At 34.6% G+C, this 22104-nt stretch overlaps 1 protein-coding gene across 3 annotated transcripts in view; it reads left to right on the forward strand.

The window, feature by feature from the left end:
- FAF1 (Fas associated factor 1) overlaps positions 1 to 22104 on the forward strand; it is a 481277-nt gene that overhangs the window by 265280 nt on the left and 193893 nt on the right. For all 3 annotated transcript variants that reach the window (XM_082370942.1, XM_082370941.1, XM_082370943.1), the window contains one exon: positions 6325 to 6411. In XM_082370942.1, coding sequence (XP_082227068.1) covers positions 6325 to 6411 — 87 coding nt within the window. The remainder of the gene's footprint in view (positions 1 to 6324; positions 6412 to 22104) is intronic.

Genomic DNA, 22104 nt, shown 5'->3' on the forward strand with positions numbered 1-22104 from the left:
AATTACAGCACTTCTAGAATTTCCCTAACAAATCATTATTAATCATGTTCATTCTCAAAAGGACTAGCTACCTTAGGCAAGAGTTCAAAGAACTTTTGAATCAGTAAGTTAGAAAGACATGGCTATCTGGGAGAGCCTATAACTCACACAATGCTTCTTAAACTTTGACTTGGTAAGAATTACCTAGAGAGCTTGTTAGAACACATACTGTGGGGTCCCAGCGTTTCCAGTGCACTAGGCCTGGGACGGGTACCCTGAATTTTCATTTCTAATAGTTTCCAGGTGATACTAATACTGCTTGTCCAGGCACCACACTTTGAGAACCACAGATGCAGAAAAAATAATTGTTCCCATTTGTGAAACATACTCAGCCTTGCTCATTTATAAACATTTCCTTCACTCTTTAAGAGTTCTCTTTTAAAATCCAGGCTTAACCTTTAACTAAAGATATGAATTAATTTTAATAAATTTATGGCCATTAGTTCAGTTACTTTATGATCTAACATTGCAATTTTTATATCATTTTCACCCACACCAAACTTTTAGGATAGGAAATTCTGAATATAACCATGTTTCTAATGAAAGTGTTAAATCTTATCCTTGATAGTTTCTCAGGATGGCTAAAATCCATTTCTAACTATATGCATTCAAACTACTTTCCATATTTGCTTAACTTTATTGGCATCATTCCTGGTAATCTCTTAAGATGCCGGTTGTCAGATTTCTTTGCAGACAAGTAAGAGGTGAAATAAGTTTTTAAAGTATGGTACAAAGTAAAACTTAGTTACAGTTGTTGGAATGAAGAATTCAGTTAGAGCCAAAAAATGTTTTAATAGAACAGAACGCAGCCTAAAGCCAGGTTGAAAGCAACTTCAATTTTACAGTTTTCTTCAAACAACATCCTCATTGTTTTCTGCAAAGATGGTATTTGAGAAAAAGAAATGTCTCGAGTTACTGTTTTTATGAGGAGAGAATTGCTGAGTCTCTTAAATGGTTAATGAGAAGAAGTAATAGTTAAACACTTGAAGCATTGATTTCTGATTTGAATTCTCCAACACAGGCCAGCCCTGAGGGAAGGGGGGAAAAAAAGCTTGCTAATTAACATTTGATTACTGATGCCACCTTCTCATTCCCCTTGCACCATCCGGTTTCAAGTGTTTTTGTTCAAGAAGGATTTTTAGGAGGGTTTTAACTTGCATCATAGTAAAACAAATCCATGTGCAATTGCAACGAGTATACAATATGTTAAAAAAGAAGAAAAAGAAAAGTCCTTAGATATGAAGTATGTGTTCAAAACCCAGTCTGTATCAGAAGTGATTGGTTTCTTAACTATTATAAGCCTTTCAGAGCACCAGTGATTGCTAAGAAACTGGAACTAAGCCTAGTCTGTATGTCTTACTTAAAACGCACACACACACAAATACTTATTTATTCAGTGCAGTTATTATTTAGCAAACTCTTAACTGGAGCATCATTTGATGTTGTGAATTACTTGGAGTTCAAATTTTGATACTCTAAAACTTGGATAAGCTCCGGTTCTAATATGACCAAAGGCCTCTTTCTTCTAAGACTGATAAGAGAATGAGATACATATATGTAGTTTCAGGGTGCTTTTTTGTAAGGGTTGTAATCTGTCATAGTATTCTTAATTCAGAAAATCAAGAAACTAGAGTGCTAACAAATTGATAACTGTTCTAAGCCCACGGCAATTAAATATTTGGTTTCTATTTTTTGCCATATTAAAATATTTGATATGTGAAAAGTCATAGGCCAGATTTCAAAATTTTAAAGATGTTGAAATAAATTAATAGAACTTTACAACTGTATCACTTAGCTTGTAGTATTCTGGCAAAACCATAGCCTGTTTGGTTGATGAAATAGTTATTTGGAAAACCAGTATGACAGGTTTTATTTTTAAATGAGATCTCCTGGGAGAAGAGTATTATTTAGTCTTTTCTTTAAAAAAAAAAACAAAATCTAGACTTTTCAGTGCAATTAAAAGCAAAAACTAAGACTTTTCTTTATCCAAGAAGAAAAATTCACTTAAAATGTTTATAAATGTAATAATATCTGTATTTCTTAACCAAAATTATTTGCAATTTTCCTTTTTGATGTCTTGTATTAATCACTCTTTACTATTTTTCTTTCATTTTCTAGTCTTAATGGTTTTAAACTTTCCCTCTTTACTTGTTTATCTTAAATATACTTAGCTCTTCTTTTCCTGTATCTGGGATTAACGCCAATATTTTCAAAAAATCATAGAATTTTAGAGCTTTGAAAATCAGTAGTGATCTTGTTTTATTCTTTTCGAATATTGAATAAACTAGGTCTCAGGTTCCACCAACTTGCACCGCAGTAACAGCAGAATTAGGACTAGAAATCTAGTTCTCTGCTTCTCATTATGCCACAATACCTCAAACTTTGTGGCTTTTCTATAATCAGAATCTGCTTTCACTTGGATAATACCTGAATGAAATTTAAAATTCCCTAAAATGTTTTTCAATAGTGTGACCAACATTTAGCTCACAACATTTAGCTATAAAATACAGCTGACAAAGTTATCTACCACGTTTTATATTTTTCAGTTTGAATAGCTACAGACAGCTCATTTAAGGCTAATCTGAGCCTCAAAATTCGGCCTTTAGCAGAGTAACTTCCTAAGAATTTTTTTTCTAAGAAATTCTGATAAAATTTAACTGAAATATAAAACTGTTTGAAAATTTATGGAACTCAAAATTTTGTGGGAGATGAATGTCTTACATAATTTTATTTTGAGCAGGTCATAAAAAAATGATCTTTTTCCCAGTGCTGTGTTTATCATTGAAATTTCCACAATGAGGAAATATGAAGTTTGAAGTGGAGAGCATTGCTTACATTGTTTTATTAACAGTGAAAACAAATATAAGGAAATATATCAATACTGCATTAATTCTGTACTATTTCAAGGTAATCTGATTCAAATATTTTTTTCTTAGTCACAAACAACTGTCTCATATGAAGCAATGGGGGAGAAGTGAAACTGTCCTTTTAGAAAATCTGGAAAATAAGCTCTGGAAAATCTATTGTCAATCTAGAACACTTAATCCATATACAGTATAGTTTGTAACATAATTTTAATGTTCAGCTGGTAATCAAAGCATTTATTAAATTTTTTCAGAACTAATTGAAACATTTGCATAGTTTAGCAGCCTAAAATCTCATAGATTTAGAGCTTAATGCATAACAAGAATTGAAAAGATTATGAAGATTCAGCATAATCTTGAGCCAATGCTGATCAAAGAAAGTATGTAAGACAAAAAGGCCCCTAGGAAATGTTACCCTGTGAAGTGCCACTTGTCCTTAACTGGAATTTAACACAAATCTCTAAAGATGAAACTCCATCAGAAGTAGCACAGTAATTGCAGCTGGGCATGCCAGCTACAGCATCCTAGCCTGTATGTGTGTTCTTTCTGCCTCTCTCAAGTGCTCTTAAATCTCTCAAATCAATCAGTCTCTCAACCTTCCCCCTCGCCTGGCCCCCCTTTTCTCCCCTTCCCTTTAGTCCTTCCTCTCTGCCTCCTCTGTTCCTCCATCCTTCTCTCTCTGAGAAAACTGTGTCCTTCATTTGATTCATGATGACCATAAATTCATCTGCTTCATTTTATACTTAGCTATATTTTGTCATTCAGCTTTCCTAGAATACTAATTTTTTAAAAGAATCATTTTTACTTTTGCTTTGTGTACATTTCTGATTTTTTTGTTCCCTACAGAATTGTCACTTAAAATTTTAATTAAATAAGATCATCAATAAAGACAGTAGAATTTTTTAATCTCTATTAATAAGACCATCATTCATTATGTACTTTTGCTGTCTTATCACTTGTCTTTCTTCCATATAATGGTAAAATCTGCCTATGGCTTCAGCACTGATAAACATGGAATTATTTTTGAAAAACTTATTTGTTTTCACTTATGTTGTTGTTTAGTGATTATGGTTTAACACGAGGTTCTTTTGGCTTACTTTCAGAAACACTGTGAATTTAGCTTTTCCATTGGAACAATCAAACATTAGCCAAATATGGTTTACGTTGTACCCTCTCAGCCAAGTTCTTTCTGCATTAACCAGTTTATTCTATGACAAGTTGCTTAACAGATGTCATTCTGGGGAGAACAATGAAGCCAAATACTTGTGCAATGGCTAACATTACTCTAACTTTGATCACTTTTGTTCAGCACATCAGTCTGGCGTTGTGCTTTATACCAACATAACACTATAGCCAGAACATGCTTTTCAGGCTTAGAATAGCAAAGGAATGTTATTCATTCAGTGCAGTTACAGATGAGTTAATGAAAGAAGAAAAATACTGTTTATTTCATAATACCATGTTGTTGTGTTTTGGAATTAAGGTGGAATTTAAAGAATCCCACTGCAGAGTTATTTGTTTATATACTCAACTCATAGTATTTGTGTATATTCTCCAATGCAAGGGTAGCCTTGCCACCTTTCCAACAGATGTAAATATTTGTCCTGCCTTCCCCTCCACCTTCAAAATAGCTGCTGACCCTTGGCTTATCTAGACAACATAATTAAAACTAACTTTAAGAAAGGAATTTTTTGCCTTGAGACCTAAAATTTCCTCATACTCCCTTCTTTTGTCCTCTCACTTTCTTTTATTAATAAACAATAATAATAATACTTTGTGTTTATGGAACACCTTTCCCCCAAGAGCACCAATGTTTAAGCGTGACAGAATAGTCCTAGCTAGTGGAAGTGGTAAGAGGTTAGATTGCATTTGGTTAAATTGTTGGGTTGATAATGACTAATGAAAATTTCCAAACTTGATGTGACTGACCATAAACAAAATACTGCATGGTAGACTGGCCATTGCTAAGAATCTGTGAAAAAAAGCTGTTTGTTTGAATTGAGTGGGGATCAAACCATGCCCCCAAGCGCCTCAGTTCTCATTTACTAAGTCTTTTTTCACAGGTGTACATTAGAGATAAAAATAGATTAAGTTCTGGGTTTTGTTTTGTTTCTTTCTTTCCCCAGTGAATATATTTCTCTCTTTCACTGGAATGGTAACTTAGATGTGTTTATGTATAGTAAACAGTAATGTGATACAAAATGCTGTAATTGGACAACGCGATACTTCAGGCTTCTGCATTTTAAAAACGTGAATGAATGCTGCTTGTTTTCCACATTGAAGTCATTATAGAACTTATTATGTGCAGCATTTCAAAATTAGCTTCATTGTTACAGCAGGGTAACCCCAGAACTAACCTGAAGAGTTAGCTAAGGTGGATGAGCTCTTCATTCTTACGATTTGATAATTTATTTTGTTTGTAAATATGGAATGAAAGAGAATTTTTGTAATCTATTTAGAAAAAAAATCTAAAGAAAGATATGATAATTACTGGATAAAGAGTTTAACCTTCCGACACTTTATTCTGATAAATCACTTACCTCTTCTCCTTTTAAAGTTAGAAGGTATTGGGAATTCCCTGGCAGTCCAGTGGTTAAGACGCCGCACTTTCATTGCTGTGGGCGCAGGCTCCATCCCTAGTTGGGGAACTAAGATCCCACCAGCCGCGTGGGTGTGGCCAAAAATAAACAAACAAACAAATAAAGTTAAAAGGTATAATGTTACTTTTGAGAGAAACAGTTTTTTAACTTTACCAGTATTTAAAATAAAAACTATCATTACTATATTTTCTTTTGGGGAAGGGCCTAAATAGCATATTAATGGATGGCTCTCAGCTAATAAATATTCTGTTGAAATAGTTTCTAATTTGGAATGATTTCAAAGAAATAACCCTGTGCTGCTTTATTAATAAGTTGTTATATCCTTGAAATGTACATAAAACAATGAAGGAAACTTCAGGTTTTTCCTTCCACCCCCTTGGAAAAAAAACTAACACCCTTTTCTGTCCCACTTAGAAACTAGGGATGTATCTTTTATTTGAACCATTGCATATCTTGAGTCATTGTTAAAATTAAATAGATTATTAAAATGTATAATTATAAATTAGGTCATGTAGTCTGTCCTACGTGAACTGTGTACTTGAAGTTTCTTGACTGAAAAGAAACTTGAAGCCATCCAGGAATATAAAAATAATCAGTGGGGTGGGGTGGGGGGTTGTTGCTTGAACTATTATTTCATCTAACCTTGGTTTAAAATTGGTTTAGATTTTTTAATAAAATTTTTATGATTTGTGTTTTCCTAGTTTCAAATTCTTGTTTTGAGTCTCGAAAACAGAGGAAACACAGTGTATCACGTAAATTGACTGGCAACTAACATAAGTCATGTGGAAACCCTATTTTAATTATTCTCTTTCTTTTTATAGGTAAAGAGAAATGTGTATGACCTTACGAGTATCCCTGTTCGCCATCAGTTATGGGAGGGCTGGCCATCTTCTGCCACAGATGACTCCGTAAGTGACAGCTGAGTTGGCAGTTTTATATCCTCCTCTCTCTTTTGCCACTTTCAGTCTAATTGGCAGTGATATTAAGCAGAATCAAATGCTTGGAATCCATTGGAAGAATTTTATAAATCAAATAATGTTGAGGATAAGACGAATTGTAATAATTTGAGTTCACTTGCAGAACTGGTGTCAATAAGCCAAGTATATCAGCATTCTCTTGGTAATGTTACAACATCAATATCAGGAACTTGATGCTGCTTGATTTGACTTAAATTTTTCCTTGATTAAAAAAATACAGATATTCAGATATTACTAATGAAATGTCCCAAACACAAAAATTTTTTCCCTAAATTACAGATACTTCAAAATCAATCTAATCATTTTATTTAATTTTAAAACTGCATCTCCAATAGTTAGACCTGCACTTTAAAAAGTTACTTTTTATAGTTAATATTAATAGCACTGTATTCTTAAACACACTCATAATTTTCACTACCATAAAAAACTCGAAGAAAAGACCTAGTCTGTAATTTTTAACTATTATTATGTCTACTCATAATAATTTTCCTGTTGTAAATTTTGAAATGTTTCCTATCTCTGTCCTGTTTCCAGTGATTATTCTTTTCCAAGAGAGTAAATTTTATCATCTGAGGAGGCCATTTTGGCTACTTTTATCATAATCTTGGTTGTTCTAACCAGATACCCATTTTTCTTTTAAAGTAAAAAATTAGAATGTTTCAAGAATTTTGAAGTAAGTCTTATTTTTAAAGTAAATAGGGCTAAAAAGATGTTAAGACTCTGTAAACATCTTCTAACAATAAATACCCACATAATGATTATTGCTAAGAGTTTAATTACCATTTCTTATTTTCTAGTAAATATTACATTTCTATCTGGATAATAATTACTACCCCTCTCTCAGCACTACCATCATATACTTTAATCTAAAGGAATTCTTTGTGGAAGACAGAAACATTTTTGAACAATCTGTTTATGTAGATGCCACTTGAGTCTAATTATTCCACAATCTAAACACTGTGCCTTTGGAAAATGTTTTATGGATTATGAAACTTTAAAAATAATCAGAAGATAGCAAAATTTGTTTTTTAAGTGAACACTTCAGAAAAAAATTATTTGTGTGTAGGCATTTACATTTATTTATAAACAACTGATTTTAATATTGACATTATAGTATATCATTAGAGTTATTGGTTGGTTGTCCATGGCTAAGTTAGTAAGGATGTGGTTGTTGTTTTTAGTTTGTTTTTTCCCCATTAGACTGATAGAAAATGTGATACATTTATTTTTATAAAATTAAGAGAGTAACATACATAAATGATAGCTTTCTGTTTACCCGAGAAGACGTGAGGAAACCAGAAATGTTCTTAGCATTGTCTAATAACCTGCTACAATAAATAATAACTTTAATAGAAGAAAATAATTAAGATTGAGCATGTTACTTAAATTCTCTGAGTTTCAGTTACCTCACTGATCTGAAGAATTGTGATGAGGATTAACGATAATATATATATACAGTACTTGCCTCATAGTAGACACTCAGTAAATGAGAGTCAGTATTATAATTAATATTAACATAACTCAGAAAGAGATCACAGGCAGGAATTGACTGGTTTACGTAAATGAAACGGTACCTGAGATTTGCTTCAAAATAACCTCTGGGGTTGGGGGAGTGAGTGGGGATATAGATAAATCCAAACTAGCTGTCTATTGATCATTGTTGAAGGTGGGTAACGTGTATATTTGATTTTTGTATACTATTCTCTCAAGTTTTATGTATGTTTGAAAATTTCTATGTTAAAAAGTTTGAAGCAAAAATAATTGTCTGGTTTAAGGTAATAAGGTCCAGAGATGTGGGTCTTAATAGGGTTGGAAATGCCAGCTGCTCTTGGGCTCCACACCTGTAGAAACCAGGCTGAAATAGGCTTATCAGAAGCAAGTTCCAAGAGTGATAGGCAAAATCAGTGAAATACAATAAATTCTTCTGTAACATAGTACCTTATACATTTTAGTTGTTAAATCATTGACTTGAGTTGGCACTGTCTCACATTTTAATGATCTCACATTTTAATGATCTTTATTTAATTTTTTACCAAAGAGTTCTATGCAATTTTATTACTATGGGAAAATATGGAAAGCATCTAAAACTTACCATATGGAAGTCTGTGATGCTACCTGGTACTATAAGTCACAGCAGACACAAGAGGGAATCTCCATTAAGAAACTTGATTCTTACTGCCTCATTTTTCATATTTCCACCTTGTCCCAGAACCTGTCAAGTGATGCCTGCCTATACCTCCCCAGAGCATATGTTGCCATATTGGCAGGATGTTGCCTTGAGCTTCCTGATTGATACAACAAAGATGTTTAGGGCCAAGCTGCTTTTAATCGGTGCCATAGCAGATCCACTAACTCCAGTGCTTGAGTTTTGGCAAAAATTGCTTATAACTGTAGTCTTCTAAGGAGCTTCTAGCCAAAGAAATGTCATGAAACCTTTCTTTCATTAGGACTATAACAACTCATAAAGCTGGTGCTTGTAATCTATATTGTTGCAGGCAATGATGGTGTTTTTATACTTATTTAAATCACTCAAGTGGAGGCATCTGCTACAAAATAAGATCGTCCTCACAGCTTAGGGTATGAATTGGGTACAGCTGAGAAATGTCAGCTGTGTAAACAGCCTGAAATGTGTTACCAACAAAAATATAATTAATTTCTTTCCAAGACTATGTGCCATAACTGAATATTTAGGATGGTTTAACTTTCAGAGAAAGCACCTGAACATTTTCTTCCCAGTGCCAGTGTAGAGGATTGATTATAAAGGTCATTAAAAGTGAGGTTAGTTTGTACTTTCCCTGCTCAGTTGCAGAAATTTGTGTGGCTTTGAACATATAGTAGCTTTAGATACCAGTGGCTTCCATAAATTGATAGAAATATCTTAGATCAAGAAGTTACAATAAGTGGCGCTGGGAAAACTGGACAGCTCCATGTAAAAGAATGAAATTAGAACATTCCCTAACACCATAGACAAAAATAAACTCAAGTTGGATTAAAGACCTAAATGTAAGGCCAGACACTATAAAACTCTTAGAGGAAAACATAGGCAGAACACTGAAATAAATCATAGCAAGATCCTTTTTGACCCACTTCCTAGAGAAATGGAAATAAAAACAAAAATAAACAAATGGGACCTAATGAAACTTAAAAGCTTTTGCACAGCAAAGGAAACCATAAACAAGATGAAAAGACAGCCCTCAGAATGGGAGAAAATATTTGCAAACGAAGCAACTGACGAAGGATTAATCTCCAAAATATACAAGGAGCTCATGCAGCTCAATATCAAAAAAAACAACCTAATGCAAAAATGGGCAGAAGACCTAAATAGACATTTCTCCAAAGAGGATGTACAGATTGCCAACAGACACATGAAAGGATGCTCAACATCACTAATCGTTAGAGAAATGCAAATCAAAACTACAATGAGGTATCACCTCACACCCGTCAGAATTGCCATCATCAAAAAATCTGCAAGCAGTGAATGCTGGAGAGGGTGTGGAGAAAAGGGAACCCTCTTGCACTGTTGGTGGGAATGTAAATGATACAGCCACTGTGGAGAACAGTATGGAGGTTCCTTGAAAAACTAAAATTAGAACTACCGTATGACCCAGCAATCCCACTACTGGGCATATACCCTGAGAAAACCATAATTCAAAAAGAGTCATGTACCACGATGTTCATTGCAGCACTATTTACAATAGCCAGGACATGGAAGCAACCTAAGTGTCCATTGACAGATGAATGGATGAAGGTGTGGCACATATGTACAATGGAATATTACTCAGCCATAAAAAGAAACAAAATTGAGTTATTTGTAGTGAGGTGGATGGACCTAGAGTCTGTCATACATTGTGAAGTCAGTCAGAAAGAGAAAAACAAATACCGTATGCTAACACATATATATGGAATCTAATTTTTAAAAAAAAAGGTTCTGAGGAACCTAGGGGCAGGACAGGAATAAAGATGCAGACGCAGAGAATGGACTTAAGGACACGGGGGTGGGGGGAAGGGTAAGCTGGGACGAAGTGAGAGAGTGGCACTGACATATATACACTACCAAATGTAAAATAGATAGCTAGTGGGAAGCAGCCGCATAGCACAGGGAGATCAGCTCAGTGCTTTGTGACCACCTAGAGGAGTGGGATAGGGAGGGCGAGAGGGAGATGCAAGAGGGAGGAGATATGGGGATATCTGTATACATACAGCTGATTCACTTTGTTATACAGCAGAAACTAACACCACATTGTAAAGCAATTACATTCCAATAAAGATGTTAAAAAATAAAAAGAGCAAGCAAAAAAAAAGTTAATAGTTTGGGATGGTGGAAATGTTCTAAAATTAGATTGTGGTGATGGTTGCACAACTCTGTAAATTTGCTAAAAATCATTGAATTGAATACACACAAAAAAGAGTAAATTTTATAGCATGTAAATTATACATCAATAAAGCTGTATTTTAAAGGAAGTTAATGAAGAACTAGATTAAAATATTTGTTCATTTACGTTTTTATGTTGCATGAGAAATACTTTGCAGTAACGCAGGAGGTGTTTTCTTCAATGTACTTCTCATTAACCTTTGACTTAGCAAACAGGACAAAGAAATAGACTTCTTATAAGTAGATTCTTGTATAATCTTGAGTCTCTTTCAGACCTGATAGACTACAATCTTGACATTTTCAGTACTATTCAGTGAAGTTAACAATCATTTAAAACATTGTTGCCCCATCTGTCTTCAGAGTTAAAATATTTTCTTTGCTTGTAGTTGTACTCTAATGTGATGTGGCATACTGTATGAATTGTCAATAACTCTTTCAGTTCCTTTTGCACTCTTTCACCAGGGAAATAGGTATCTAAAGCTTGACCAGTAGGGGAATGTTTTCATGCTGTGACAGTTCAGCTATGAGAACAAGGAGTTGCGGGTAGACGAAATCTTTTTACACTTTAACAAGGACACTCTTGGTTTCCAGAGAGTAGAAATAATTTTAACACTGTGAATTATGTCAAGGCACTTTATTATAATGCAGACAATTTGAATATATGTAGTTTTTAAAACTCCAGGTTTTAATAATACTTATACAATGGAAGAAAAATCCTTCGGTTTTTAATACTTTTTTGTTGTGCCCCACCCCCTTTTTTTCTTTTGAGATTACTAATGGTCTTCTGTGGTTCCATCACTGGCTAAGGAATGTTCATTCAGAATTTGAGAAATTAGGAATTTTAGGACCAGAGGTCTTTAGACATGTGTTAGGAGTCAGAAAGCTACTTACTAAATATTAAATACTTTCACATTGAAAATGAGATCATTTATAAACAGAATCATTATACAGTGGCTTTTCTATGAAATAAAAATAAAAAATCATACACATGACTTATTCCTTTTTTTTTTTAATTAAAAAGAATTCGTGAATGAGGGAATGTCATCTACTTTGATCCTTCTGATGGAGACCATTTTCTCCTGTAACTTCTCCCTGACGATTTGTGTTTGGCAGGTGTCAAATTATAAACATTCCCCTGATACTAGATCCCCACCCTCCACTTTATAGGAGCTGCTGTCCCAGTACAGACTCTCCCTGTTACCACATACCTACCACACTATAGTTACCTACCTACTAAGTAAACTCATAACCTCCACTATAGTCATTCCATCCATTGCTGCAAGGTTAATATTTCTAAAGTGCAGAACAAGTCACATTCAGCCTCCCTTATCTTCAATGGCAACCCAATATGTGGTTATGTCTGTACAGATTTTTATGCTGTCATTTAAAACCTTCATTCTTGAGTCTGAAACTTCCCCTCTAGGTTTATTTTCCCATACAGGCCCGGAGTAATTTCTCAATAAATATTTCTTGAATAAATGATTGAGTATGATACCACATGTATCTCCACTGTAGCTAAATATTCCTTTTGCTGTTCTTCAGACATACTTCGTGCTCCACTCTGTTATTTAATCATACTGTTCCTTCTACCTAGAATACCTATAGCAATTATCTCTTTTCTTCAAGACCTTTCCTTAGGAAACTTTGCCTATATCCCTCTTCCCATGACACCTTCTTCAACCATCTTAGAAATTAGTTTCTATTTGTTTTTCTATTTAAATTATTTTTATTTTTCCGTATGTTTGTTCTTTGCTTCCTTATTCCTCTCACTGGCTCCATTACTTACCTGACTAACCACAAATAACTTGATTAAACCCTTTGGGTCTCAGTCTCTATAACCATAAAACACAAATAATACTCCCAGAATTTCGTGAAAACTAAGAGTCAGTAGTTACAAATATAGTTACTCCTACATTTATTTTGAAGATTGAAGTAGTCTGTACTAGATGATGTCTAATATATGGCTGACCTTTGGCTATTACTGTTTCTTTCATCCGTCTATTCATTCACTTGACATTTGTGTAACAACTCTTATAGGCCAGTAACCACACTGGCCCTTAAAGTTGCAAGCATAAGGTCCTATTCCTCAGGTTTTTTGCAAAGTATAGTGTGAGACAGTTATATAAACAGTGGCAATTGAAGTTTATGTAAATGCAGTGGGATCATAGAAGAGGAAACAACCAATTTCTCTAACAGATGGGGTGGAGAAAAAATGGCTTCCCAGAGAAAGGAACCAAATGTCCCTTAAGTTAAACAAATTAAACAAACCTAATTATATTTTAATTTGTATACTTGTGTTCCTCCCTTTTGTAAATTCTAAAAATTGGGAGTAAGAAGTCTCTTCCTCATTTTTGTATGCTCTGCAGGATCAAATGTAGTATTTTTTTTTTAAACATAGTGTTTTATACATTCACTCATCTGAGTTGTTCAGAGCTCCATTAAGTTGACATCTATGACAATAAACAACTAAATGATGAATTGGTATGATTCTAGTGACTTGATAAAGAAGAGAGTGACTCATTTGAGAATCAGGTTTATTTTCTTTCTAATAAAAATTATCAAAACTCGATATTTCTTTATTGGTAAGTAGAATAACAAATTTAGGAGTGGGGGAGCCACTACACTGAGCGAATTTGTATCAGCATATGTTTAATTGTGTGTGTGTATGAGAGAAACAAGCAAGCAGACAATCCAAGTTCATTAAATCCCAGTATTGCTGTCATTTGGATAAGTTACTTATCATATGAATTTCATTTTCCTCATCTGCAAAATGAAGATGATGTTAATACCCTTGAAAGTCTATTGTGAAGATTAAATGAATTAACATAATAGTTTGAACCATATGAAATTTCTATTTTTAAAGGATAAAGTGGTTGAATATTAGCATTTCCACATGGTTTTACCTAATTTGTAAAGCACATAACATAATGCAGGGTTTGGCAATTCAGCCCAAACCCTACTCTCCATCTGTTTTTGTAAATATTTTTAAAAATTTTTTTAAAATTATTTATTTATTTGGCCACATCGCGTCTTTAGTTGCAGTATGCTGGCTCTTCTTTGCAGTGTGTGGACTTCTCTCTAGTTGTGGCACGCAGGCTCAGTAGATGCGGCACCCGGGCTCTCTAGTTGTGGGTTTTGGACTCCAGAGTGCGCGGGCTCAGTAGTTGTGGCGTGCGGGCTCTCCAGTTGTGGTGCGCAGGCTCTAGAGTGTGCAGGCTTAGTTGCCCCACGGCATGTGGGATCTTAGTTTCCCGAGCAGAGCTTGAACTCACATCCCCTGCGTTGGAAGGCAGATTCTTAACCATTGGCCATCAGGGAAGTCCTGTAAAACTTTTTTTAATAGAGGTAACATTGGTATATAACATTATATTAGTTCAGATGTACAACATAATGATTTGATATTTGTATACACTGCAAAGTGATCACCACAATAAGTCTAGTTACCATCCATTATCATACAATTGACCCCCTTCACCCATTTCACCCACCCTCCAAACTCCTTTCCCTCAGGTAACCACCAGTCTGTTCTCTGTAACTATGTGTTTTGTTTTGCTTGTTCACTTGTTTTTTTAGATTCCACATATAACTGAAATCATACAGTATTTGTCTTTCTCTATCTGATTTATTTCACTTAGCATAATACCCTTAAGGTCCATTCCTATTGTCACAAATGGCAAGATTTCCTTCTTTTTTATGGCTTAGTAGTATTAGACACACACACACACACACACACACACACACATCTTCTTTATCCAGTCATCCATCTATGGGCAGTTAGGTTGTTTCCATATTTTGGCTATTGTAAATAATGCCGCAGTGAATGTAGGGGTGCTTATGTCTTTTTTGAATAGTGTTTTTGTTTTCTTTGGATAAATACCCAGAAGTGGAATAGCTGGATCATATGGTAGTTCTGTTTTTAATTTTTTGCAGAACCTCCATACTGTTTTCTGTAGTGGCTGTACCAATGTACATCCCCATCAACAGTGCACAAGGGTTCCCTTTTCTCCACATCCTTACCAACACTTGTTATTTCTTGCCTTTTTGATAATCGCCATTGTAACAGGATCTAAGGTGATATCTCATTGTAGTTTTAAATTGCATTTCCCTGATGATTAATGATGTTGAACAGCTTTTCATGTGCCTGTTGGCCATCTGTAGGTCTTCTTTAGAAAAATGTCTATTTGGACCCTCTGCCCATTTTTTTAGTCAGATTGTTTTTTTGCTATTGAGTTGTTTGAGTTCTTACTATATTTTTGATGTTAAGTCCCTTATAGGATATATGATTTGCAAATATTTTCTCCCATTCAGTAGGTTGCCTTTTCATTTTGTTGATGGTTTCCTTTGTTAAGCAGAAGCTTCTTAGTTTGATATAGCCCCACATGTTTATTTTTGCTTTTAGAGTCAGATCCAAAAATTCAGCACCAAGACGGTTGTAAATAATGTTTTATTGGAGCACAGTCACACCATTTGCTTATGTATTATATACAGCTGCTTTTACACTATAACTATAATGGCAGGGATGTTTAGTTGCAACAAAACCACATGGCCCACAAAGCCTAAAATATCTACTATTTGGCCCTTAACAGAAAAAGTTTGCTAACCCCTGGTGGAGTATCTGGCATTTAGTAGGCATTCAACAAACATTGGCTCCTTTTCCCTTGAGTAAGCAAGCACCTTCTTTATATCACATACGCATGCAGAATCAGAAGCATTCTTTGAGTAGCTTCAGGGTCATCTTATGCTATTTAAATTACTTTCTTAGCCTGTCCTAGGTCAGACAGATTCAGGCAACCTTTGGACATTTTCACTGGCTTTTTCTTTATTTGGCAAGGTCATGGATAATGTTGCTTCTTCTAATGGTGGTGAGACTCAGTAGCTTCAGAGGGTTCACTGCCCTTGTCAACATATAGAGTCTTTTACAAATAACACAGGCAAAGACTAAACAGACAGAAAGAACAGCTTTGAATGCAGTAGAAGAAAGTTTAAGTTTAAAAGGAATGGAAAGTTGTGAAATGGGCTATACCCTGAACAGTGAGAATGAGAAGTTCGAGAGGGTGGATGAAGCAGTCAAGGGACATATTTACTCGGTAAATATGAGGGAGAACACATGAAAGTGAGCCCTCAACAGAAAATTTGCAAGCATTAAGATCTGATGTTGTTAATCTTGATTTCAGTTTATTAAAATCCAAAACATGAAGACTACTGCTTCTGCCCATGAAGGGGTAACTTCTATGGGAATTTTCTTCCCTCTGGAAACAACTAGAAGACTGGATAAAATATGTGAAACAACTGTTTTCAGATATTAGACAACAGGTAGTTCAGGACTGTGAAGAAGGAAGCAAATGAGCCCTGCCTGGAGGCAGTTTCTGGGTCCCGGGGCAGGGAGAGGAAACCAAAACAGAATCTGGTGATTTTATTGTGTTTGAAGAGACAGAGAGTAGAGTTTAGGGAGGTCAAGGCAGCTAGACTTTGCAAGGCAGAGTACTAGCAGAGAAAAAGCTCCAGAAGTCTATATAAGGTTCTCCTGGTCTTTAGCTGAATACCAATCTACTTCTGGGTTCTCCTGGTCTTTAGCTGAATACCAATCTGTGCATTCATAGAGTGAAATTCCAGGATATTGGGCAAAGAACTACTGCCAGGAAAAAGAATAATTAACTGGGAGCTGTAAGGCAAACAATTCTCAGAGCTCACACAGAACTGGGAATAGTTTGAGTTCTCACAAGCCATAGTAGAGACACCTCAGTGAATACATGGAGCATTCAGGAGATACCCACAGGAGAGTCACGCCTTAGTGGAGTGGATAAACAAGACTTAGAGTGAAGGCTACTCTAGGACTGCCCTTCCACAAGTTTAAAAACAACTTTCAAAAGGAATAAGCTGATTAATAGGTAACCGCCTCTAAGAACAGAGTCCAGCATCCAGTTAAAAGTTACTTTATATACAAACAAGCAGGGAAATCTAGCCCCTAACCAGGAGAGAAATCAGTCAAAAGAAATAGACATAGAAGTTACATAAATAATGAAATTGACAGATAAGGACTAAAGCTATTATAAATGTTATGAATAGACTCAAGAATTTAAAGGAAAACATGAACTTAATGAGGAGAGAATGGAATGTATAAAAGAAGATAGATAGATAAACAATATAATATCTGAAATGATCATTTTACTGATGAACTTAACAGCAGATTAGAAACTGCAAAAACAAAAACAAAAACGGTGAGCTTGAAGATATAGCAATAGAAACTATCAAAACTGAAGCACAGAGGAAAAAAAAAGAACAAATTAAAAAAATATCAGTGACCTCTGGGACAAAAATCAAGCAGTCTAACATGCAATTGGAGTCTTAGAAGGAGAGAAAGGATGGGGGGAAGGAGGTCAAAGACCAAAAAAATTGAAAAAATAATTTCTGAAATTTGTCCATATGTGATGAAAACTATAAAACTTATAGATCCAGGAAGCTCAATGAATGCCATGAAGGGGAGGCACAAAGAAAAATTCCACACTAAGGAGTATCATAATTGCTGAAAACAAGTGATAAAAAGAAAAATTTCAAAGCAGAGAGAGTAAAAAAATATACATTACACAAGGGAAGTAACATAAACTCTTTAGATTTCTCATCAGAAATAATGCAAGCCAAAAAACAGTAGAATGACATTTTAAAACTACTGAAAGGTTTTTGAAAATGACAACTTAGACTTCTATATCAGGTGAAAATAATCTTTCAAGACTGAAGGAAAAATAAAGACTTTTTCAGACAAACAAAAACTGAGAGAATTTGGGCCCAGCAAATATGCACTCCAAGAAATATTGAAGTTCTTTAGGCAGAGGGAAAATGATATCAGAATAAACTTGGCTCTATACAGAAGAATGAAGAGTGCTAGTTATGGTAAAAATGTGGTTAAATATAAAAGACATTTTTCCTTATGTTTTTAATTTCTTTACAAGATAGCTGTTTAAAGATAAAATAACAAGTAATCTGGAGTTTTGAACATATATAGAATTAAAATACATGACAATAGCACAAAAGACAGAATGGAATTATACTGTTGTAGGGTTCTTATCCTATACATGAAATGGTATCATATTAATTTAAGGTAGTCTATTATATTAAAAATGCAAACTGTAAACCTTAGAGAAACCACTAAAAAAAAAACACGCAAAAATGTGTAGATAATAAGCCATTAAAAGAGATGTAATGGAATACTAAAAAAATATTCAAAAATCAGGCAGGGAAAAATGAAAAAAGGAACAATGAAAAGGTGAAATATGTACAAAGCAAATAGCAAGGTGGTAGGTTTAAATCCAACCATTTTGATAATTACAGTAAATATAAATGGTCTACACATTAAAGGGCAGAGACTGTCAAAATGAATTTTAAACAGCAGGACTCAACTATATGCTGCCTATAAGAAATATACTTTAAATATAATGACAATGGTAAGTTAGACATAATGAGTGGGAAAAATTTACCAGGCAAACACTAAAAGTAAGGAAGCTGTAACAACTATATTAACATCAGACAAAATACAGAACAAGGAATATTACCAGGACTAAAAAGAAACATTTCATAATAATTAAATTTAGGACAGGAGCTTCCCTGGTGGCGCAGTGGTTAAGAATCCACCTGCCAATGCAGCGGACATGGATTTGAGCCCTGGTCCGGGAAGATCCTACATGCCGCGAAACAACTAAGCCCTTGTGCCACAACTACTGAGCCTGTGCTCTAGAGCCCGCAAGCCACAACGACTGAGTCCACATGCCACAGCTACTGAAGCCTGCGCGCCTAGAGCCCATGCACCGCAATGAGAAGCCCATGCACCGCAAGGAAGAGTAGCCCCCACTCGCTGCAACTAGAGAAAGCCCGCGCACAGCAACGAAGACCCAACGCAGCCAAAAATAATAAATAAATAAATAAATAGATAGATAGATAGATAAATAAATAAATAAAATTATAAAAAAAAGAATTTTAGGACAGCTCCTCAAGAAGACATAACGACCTTAAATGTGTATGTACCCAATAACAGTTTCAAAATATGTGAAGTAAACCTGACAGGACCAAAAGAATAAACAAATCCACAATTATAAAGGTTTCACATTCCTGTCTCAGCAATTTACAGGAAAATGACAGATAAGTATATAGATTTGAGCAACACTCTTAACCAACTTGACCTATTTGAAGTTTATAGACACTTTATTCAACAATGGCAGAATACACATTCTTTTCAAGTGCATATGGTACATTCCCCAAGGTAGACCATAGCCTGGACCATAAAGTCTCAGTAAATTTTAAGAGGATTGAAATTAAGAGTATTCTCTCTGACCAAAACAAAATTAAATTACATATTTTATAATTTTTTTGTAATTTACATAAGTTACCTTTATTTTTATAAAAAATGTTTAGTAGTTTGTTTCTTTTTATATCCAATGTAATCAACAAAAAGCTACTAAAAGTGACAAGTGAAGTTACCAAGGTCACAGGTTACAAGATTGCCATACAAAAAAAAGGGGGGGGTGTTACTATATAGCACCAAAGAACATTTGAAAATGGAATGTTTAAAAATTGTACCATTCATGATTCCATCCAAAAACATGAAATATTTAAGGATAAATCTAACAAAATATGTGTAAGATCTGTACACTGAAAACTACTTTTTTTTTTGCGGAAAGTGATTTTATTTTTTAAATTTTTATTGGAATATAGTTGATTTACAATGTTGTGTTAGTTTCTGCTGTACAGCAAAGTGAAACAGGTATACATATACATATATCCACTCTTTTTTAGATTATTTTCCCATATAGGTCATTGCAGAGTATTGAGAAGAGTTACCTGTGCTATACAGTAGGTCCTTATTAGTTATTTATTTTATATATAGTAGTGTGTATATGTCAATCCCCATCTCCCAATTTATCCCTCCTCCTTTCTTTTACCCCTTGGTAACCATAAGTTTGTTTTCTACATCTGACTCTATTTCTGTTCTGTAAATAAGTTCATTTGTATCATTTTTTTTAGATTCCACATATAAGCGATAGCATATGATATTTGTTTTTCTCTGTCTGGCTTACTTCACTCAATATGACAATCTCTAGGTCCGTCCATGTTGCTGCGAATGGCATTATTTCGTTCTTTTTTATGGCTGAGTTGTATATATGTACCACATCTTCTTTATCCATTCCTCTGTTGATGGACAGTTAGGTTGCTTCCACATCCTGGCTGTTGTAAATAGTGCTGCAATGAACATTGGGGTACATGTATCATTTTGAATTATGGTTTTCTCTGGATATATGCCTAGGAGTGGGATTGCAGGATCATATGGGAGCTCTATTTTTAGCCTTTTAAGGATCCTCTGTACAGTTCTCCATAGTGACTGTACCGATTTTCATTCCTACCAACAGTGTAGGAGCGTTCCCTTTTCTCCATACCCTCTCCAACATTTATTGTGGTAGATTTTTTGATGATGGCCATTCTGACCAATGTGAGGTGATACCTCATTGTAGTTTTGATTTGCATTTCTCTAATAATTAGTGATGTTGAACATCTTTTCATGTGCTTTTTGGACATCCATATGTCTTCTTTGGAGAAATGTCTATTTAGATCTTCCACCCACTGGATTGTTTGATTGGGTTGTTTGTTTTTTTGATATTGAGCTGCATGAGCTGTTTGTATATTTTGGAAATTAATCTGTTGGTTGCTTCGTTTGCAAGTATTTTCTCCCATTCTGTGGGTTGGCTTTTCATTTTGGAAAACTACTAATAATTGATGAAAAAATAAAGTCCTTAAAAATGGAGAAATAGATCATGGTCATGGATTGGAACACAGTATTTTTAAGGTGGTAGTTCTTCTCACACTGCAATCCCAATAAAAAATTAGTAAGCCCTTTTGGGGTAGAAATTGACACGTTAATTCTAAAATTTATATGGAAGTGTAAGGGACCTAGAATTCCCAGAACAATGTTGAAAAAGAACAAAGTTGGAAGACTTACACTGCCTGATTTCAAAATATAATGCATTATTCATGATAGTGTGGTATTTGTGCAAAGATAGACATATAGATCAATGGCTAAAACAAAGCGTTCAAATATAGATTTATATGCATGTTGTCAATTGATTTTGTGCAAGATACCAAAGTAATGCAACAGAGAGAGAGAATGGTCTTTTTTTTTTAAACAAATGGTGATGAATCAACTGGATATCAATAAGGACAACTTCAACCTTTACCTTATGCCACACACAAAAATTATCTCAAAATGGATCATAGACCTAAATGCAAAAGCTACAGATGTAAAACTGGTAGGAGAAAATACAGGAGAAAATCTTCTACAACCTTAGAGTATGAAAAATTTCTTAGAGAGGATACTAACAGGCCTTGCCATAAAAGGAAAAAAAAAAACCTGATAAATCGGACTTCGTCACAATTTGCAACTTTTGCTCTTCAGAAGACTCCATTTAGAAAAAAAGGGAGGGAGCAAGCCATAGACTAGGAGAAAACATCTGCAAAACATATATTTGACAAAGGGCCTCTATCCAGGTTATATAAAGAAGTCTTACAACTAAATAATAACACAAGGGAATTTGGGGGAGTGATAGAACTTTTTGAAATTTTGATTGTGGTGGTGGTAGTTAAAAGAGTGTGTGTGTGTGTGTGTGTGTGTGTGTGTGTGTGTGTGTGTGTGTATGTCAAAACTCCTTGAACTGCACACTTAAAATGGGTGCATTTTATTATAGGTAACTGGACCTCAATTAATTTTAACTAGCGGTTTAGGATGAATATGTTGATCTGAAACCATAACTGGTAAATGAGAAGGTGAAATGCAGAACCAGTATTCAGCTCTCAATCTGCCCCCCTCCCTGATGCCAATGTCTTTCTCTTGTGCCATGCTAGTCCTTATGTATTCCATGTTGCTTAAGGTAGTTCCAATTTTAAAATATCCAGTCTAATTTTTTCCAGAATGGTACTCATACTGGTTTGAAGTTTTACTTGTTCAGTAAGAGGCAGAAACAGAGAAACAAACCTTGCCTTTATTTTCCTTTATTAAGTTGGCACTTAGGAGTCTTTGAATATAAATGAATTTAAAATTTTCACTGTAGCACTTTTGCCTATATGCGTGTGTGTTCTTGAATAGTAGCCATATTATTAAGGTGGCAGGGAATGAGCAGCAATACTCTATTTTGGTACCCATAGTTACTTAACATAGTGGTAGGTGAGTATATTAAGAGACATATAGTGATTTGTAGTTTACAAAGCATATTTCA

The sequence above is a fragment of the Balaenoptera borealis genome (genome assembly GCF_965194805.1).
Source record: "Balaenoptera borealis genome assembly, chromosome: 1".
Classification (NCBI taxonomy): domain Eukaryota; kingdom Metazoa; phylum Chordata; class Mammalia; order Artiodactyla; family Balaenopteridae; genus Balaenoptera; species Balaenoptera borealis.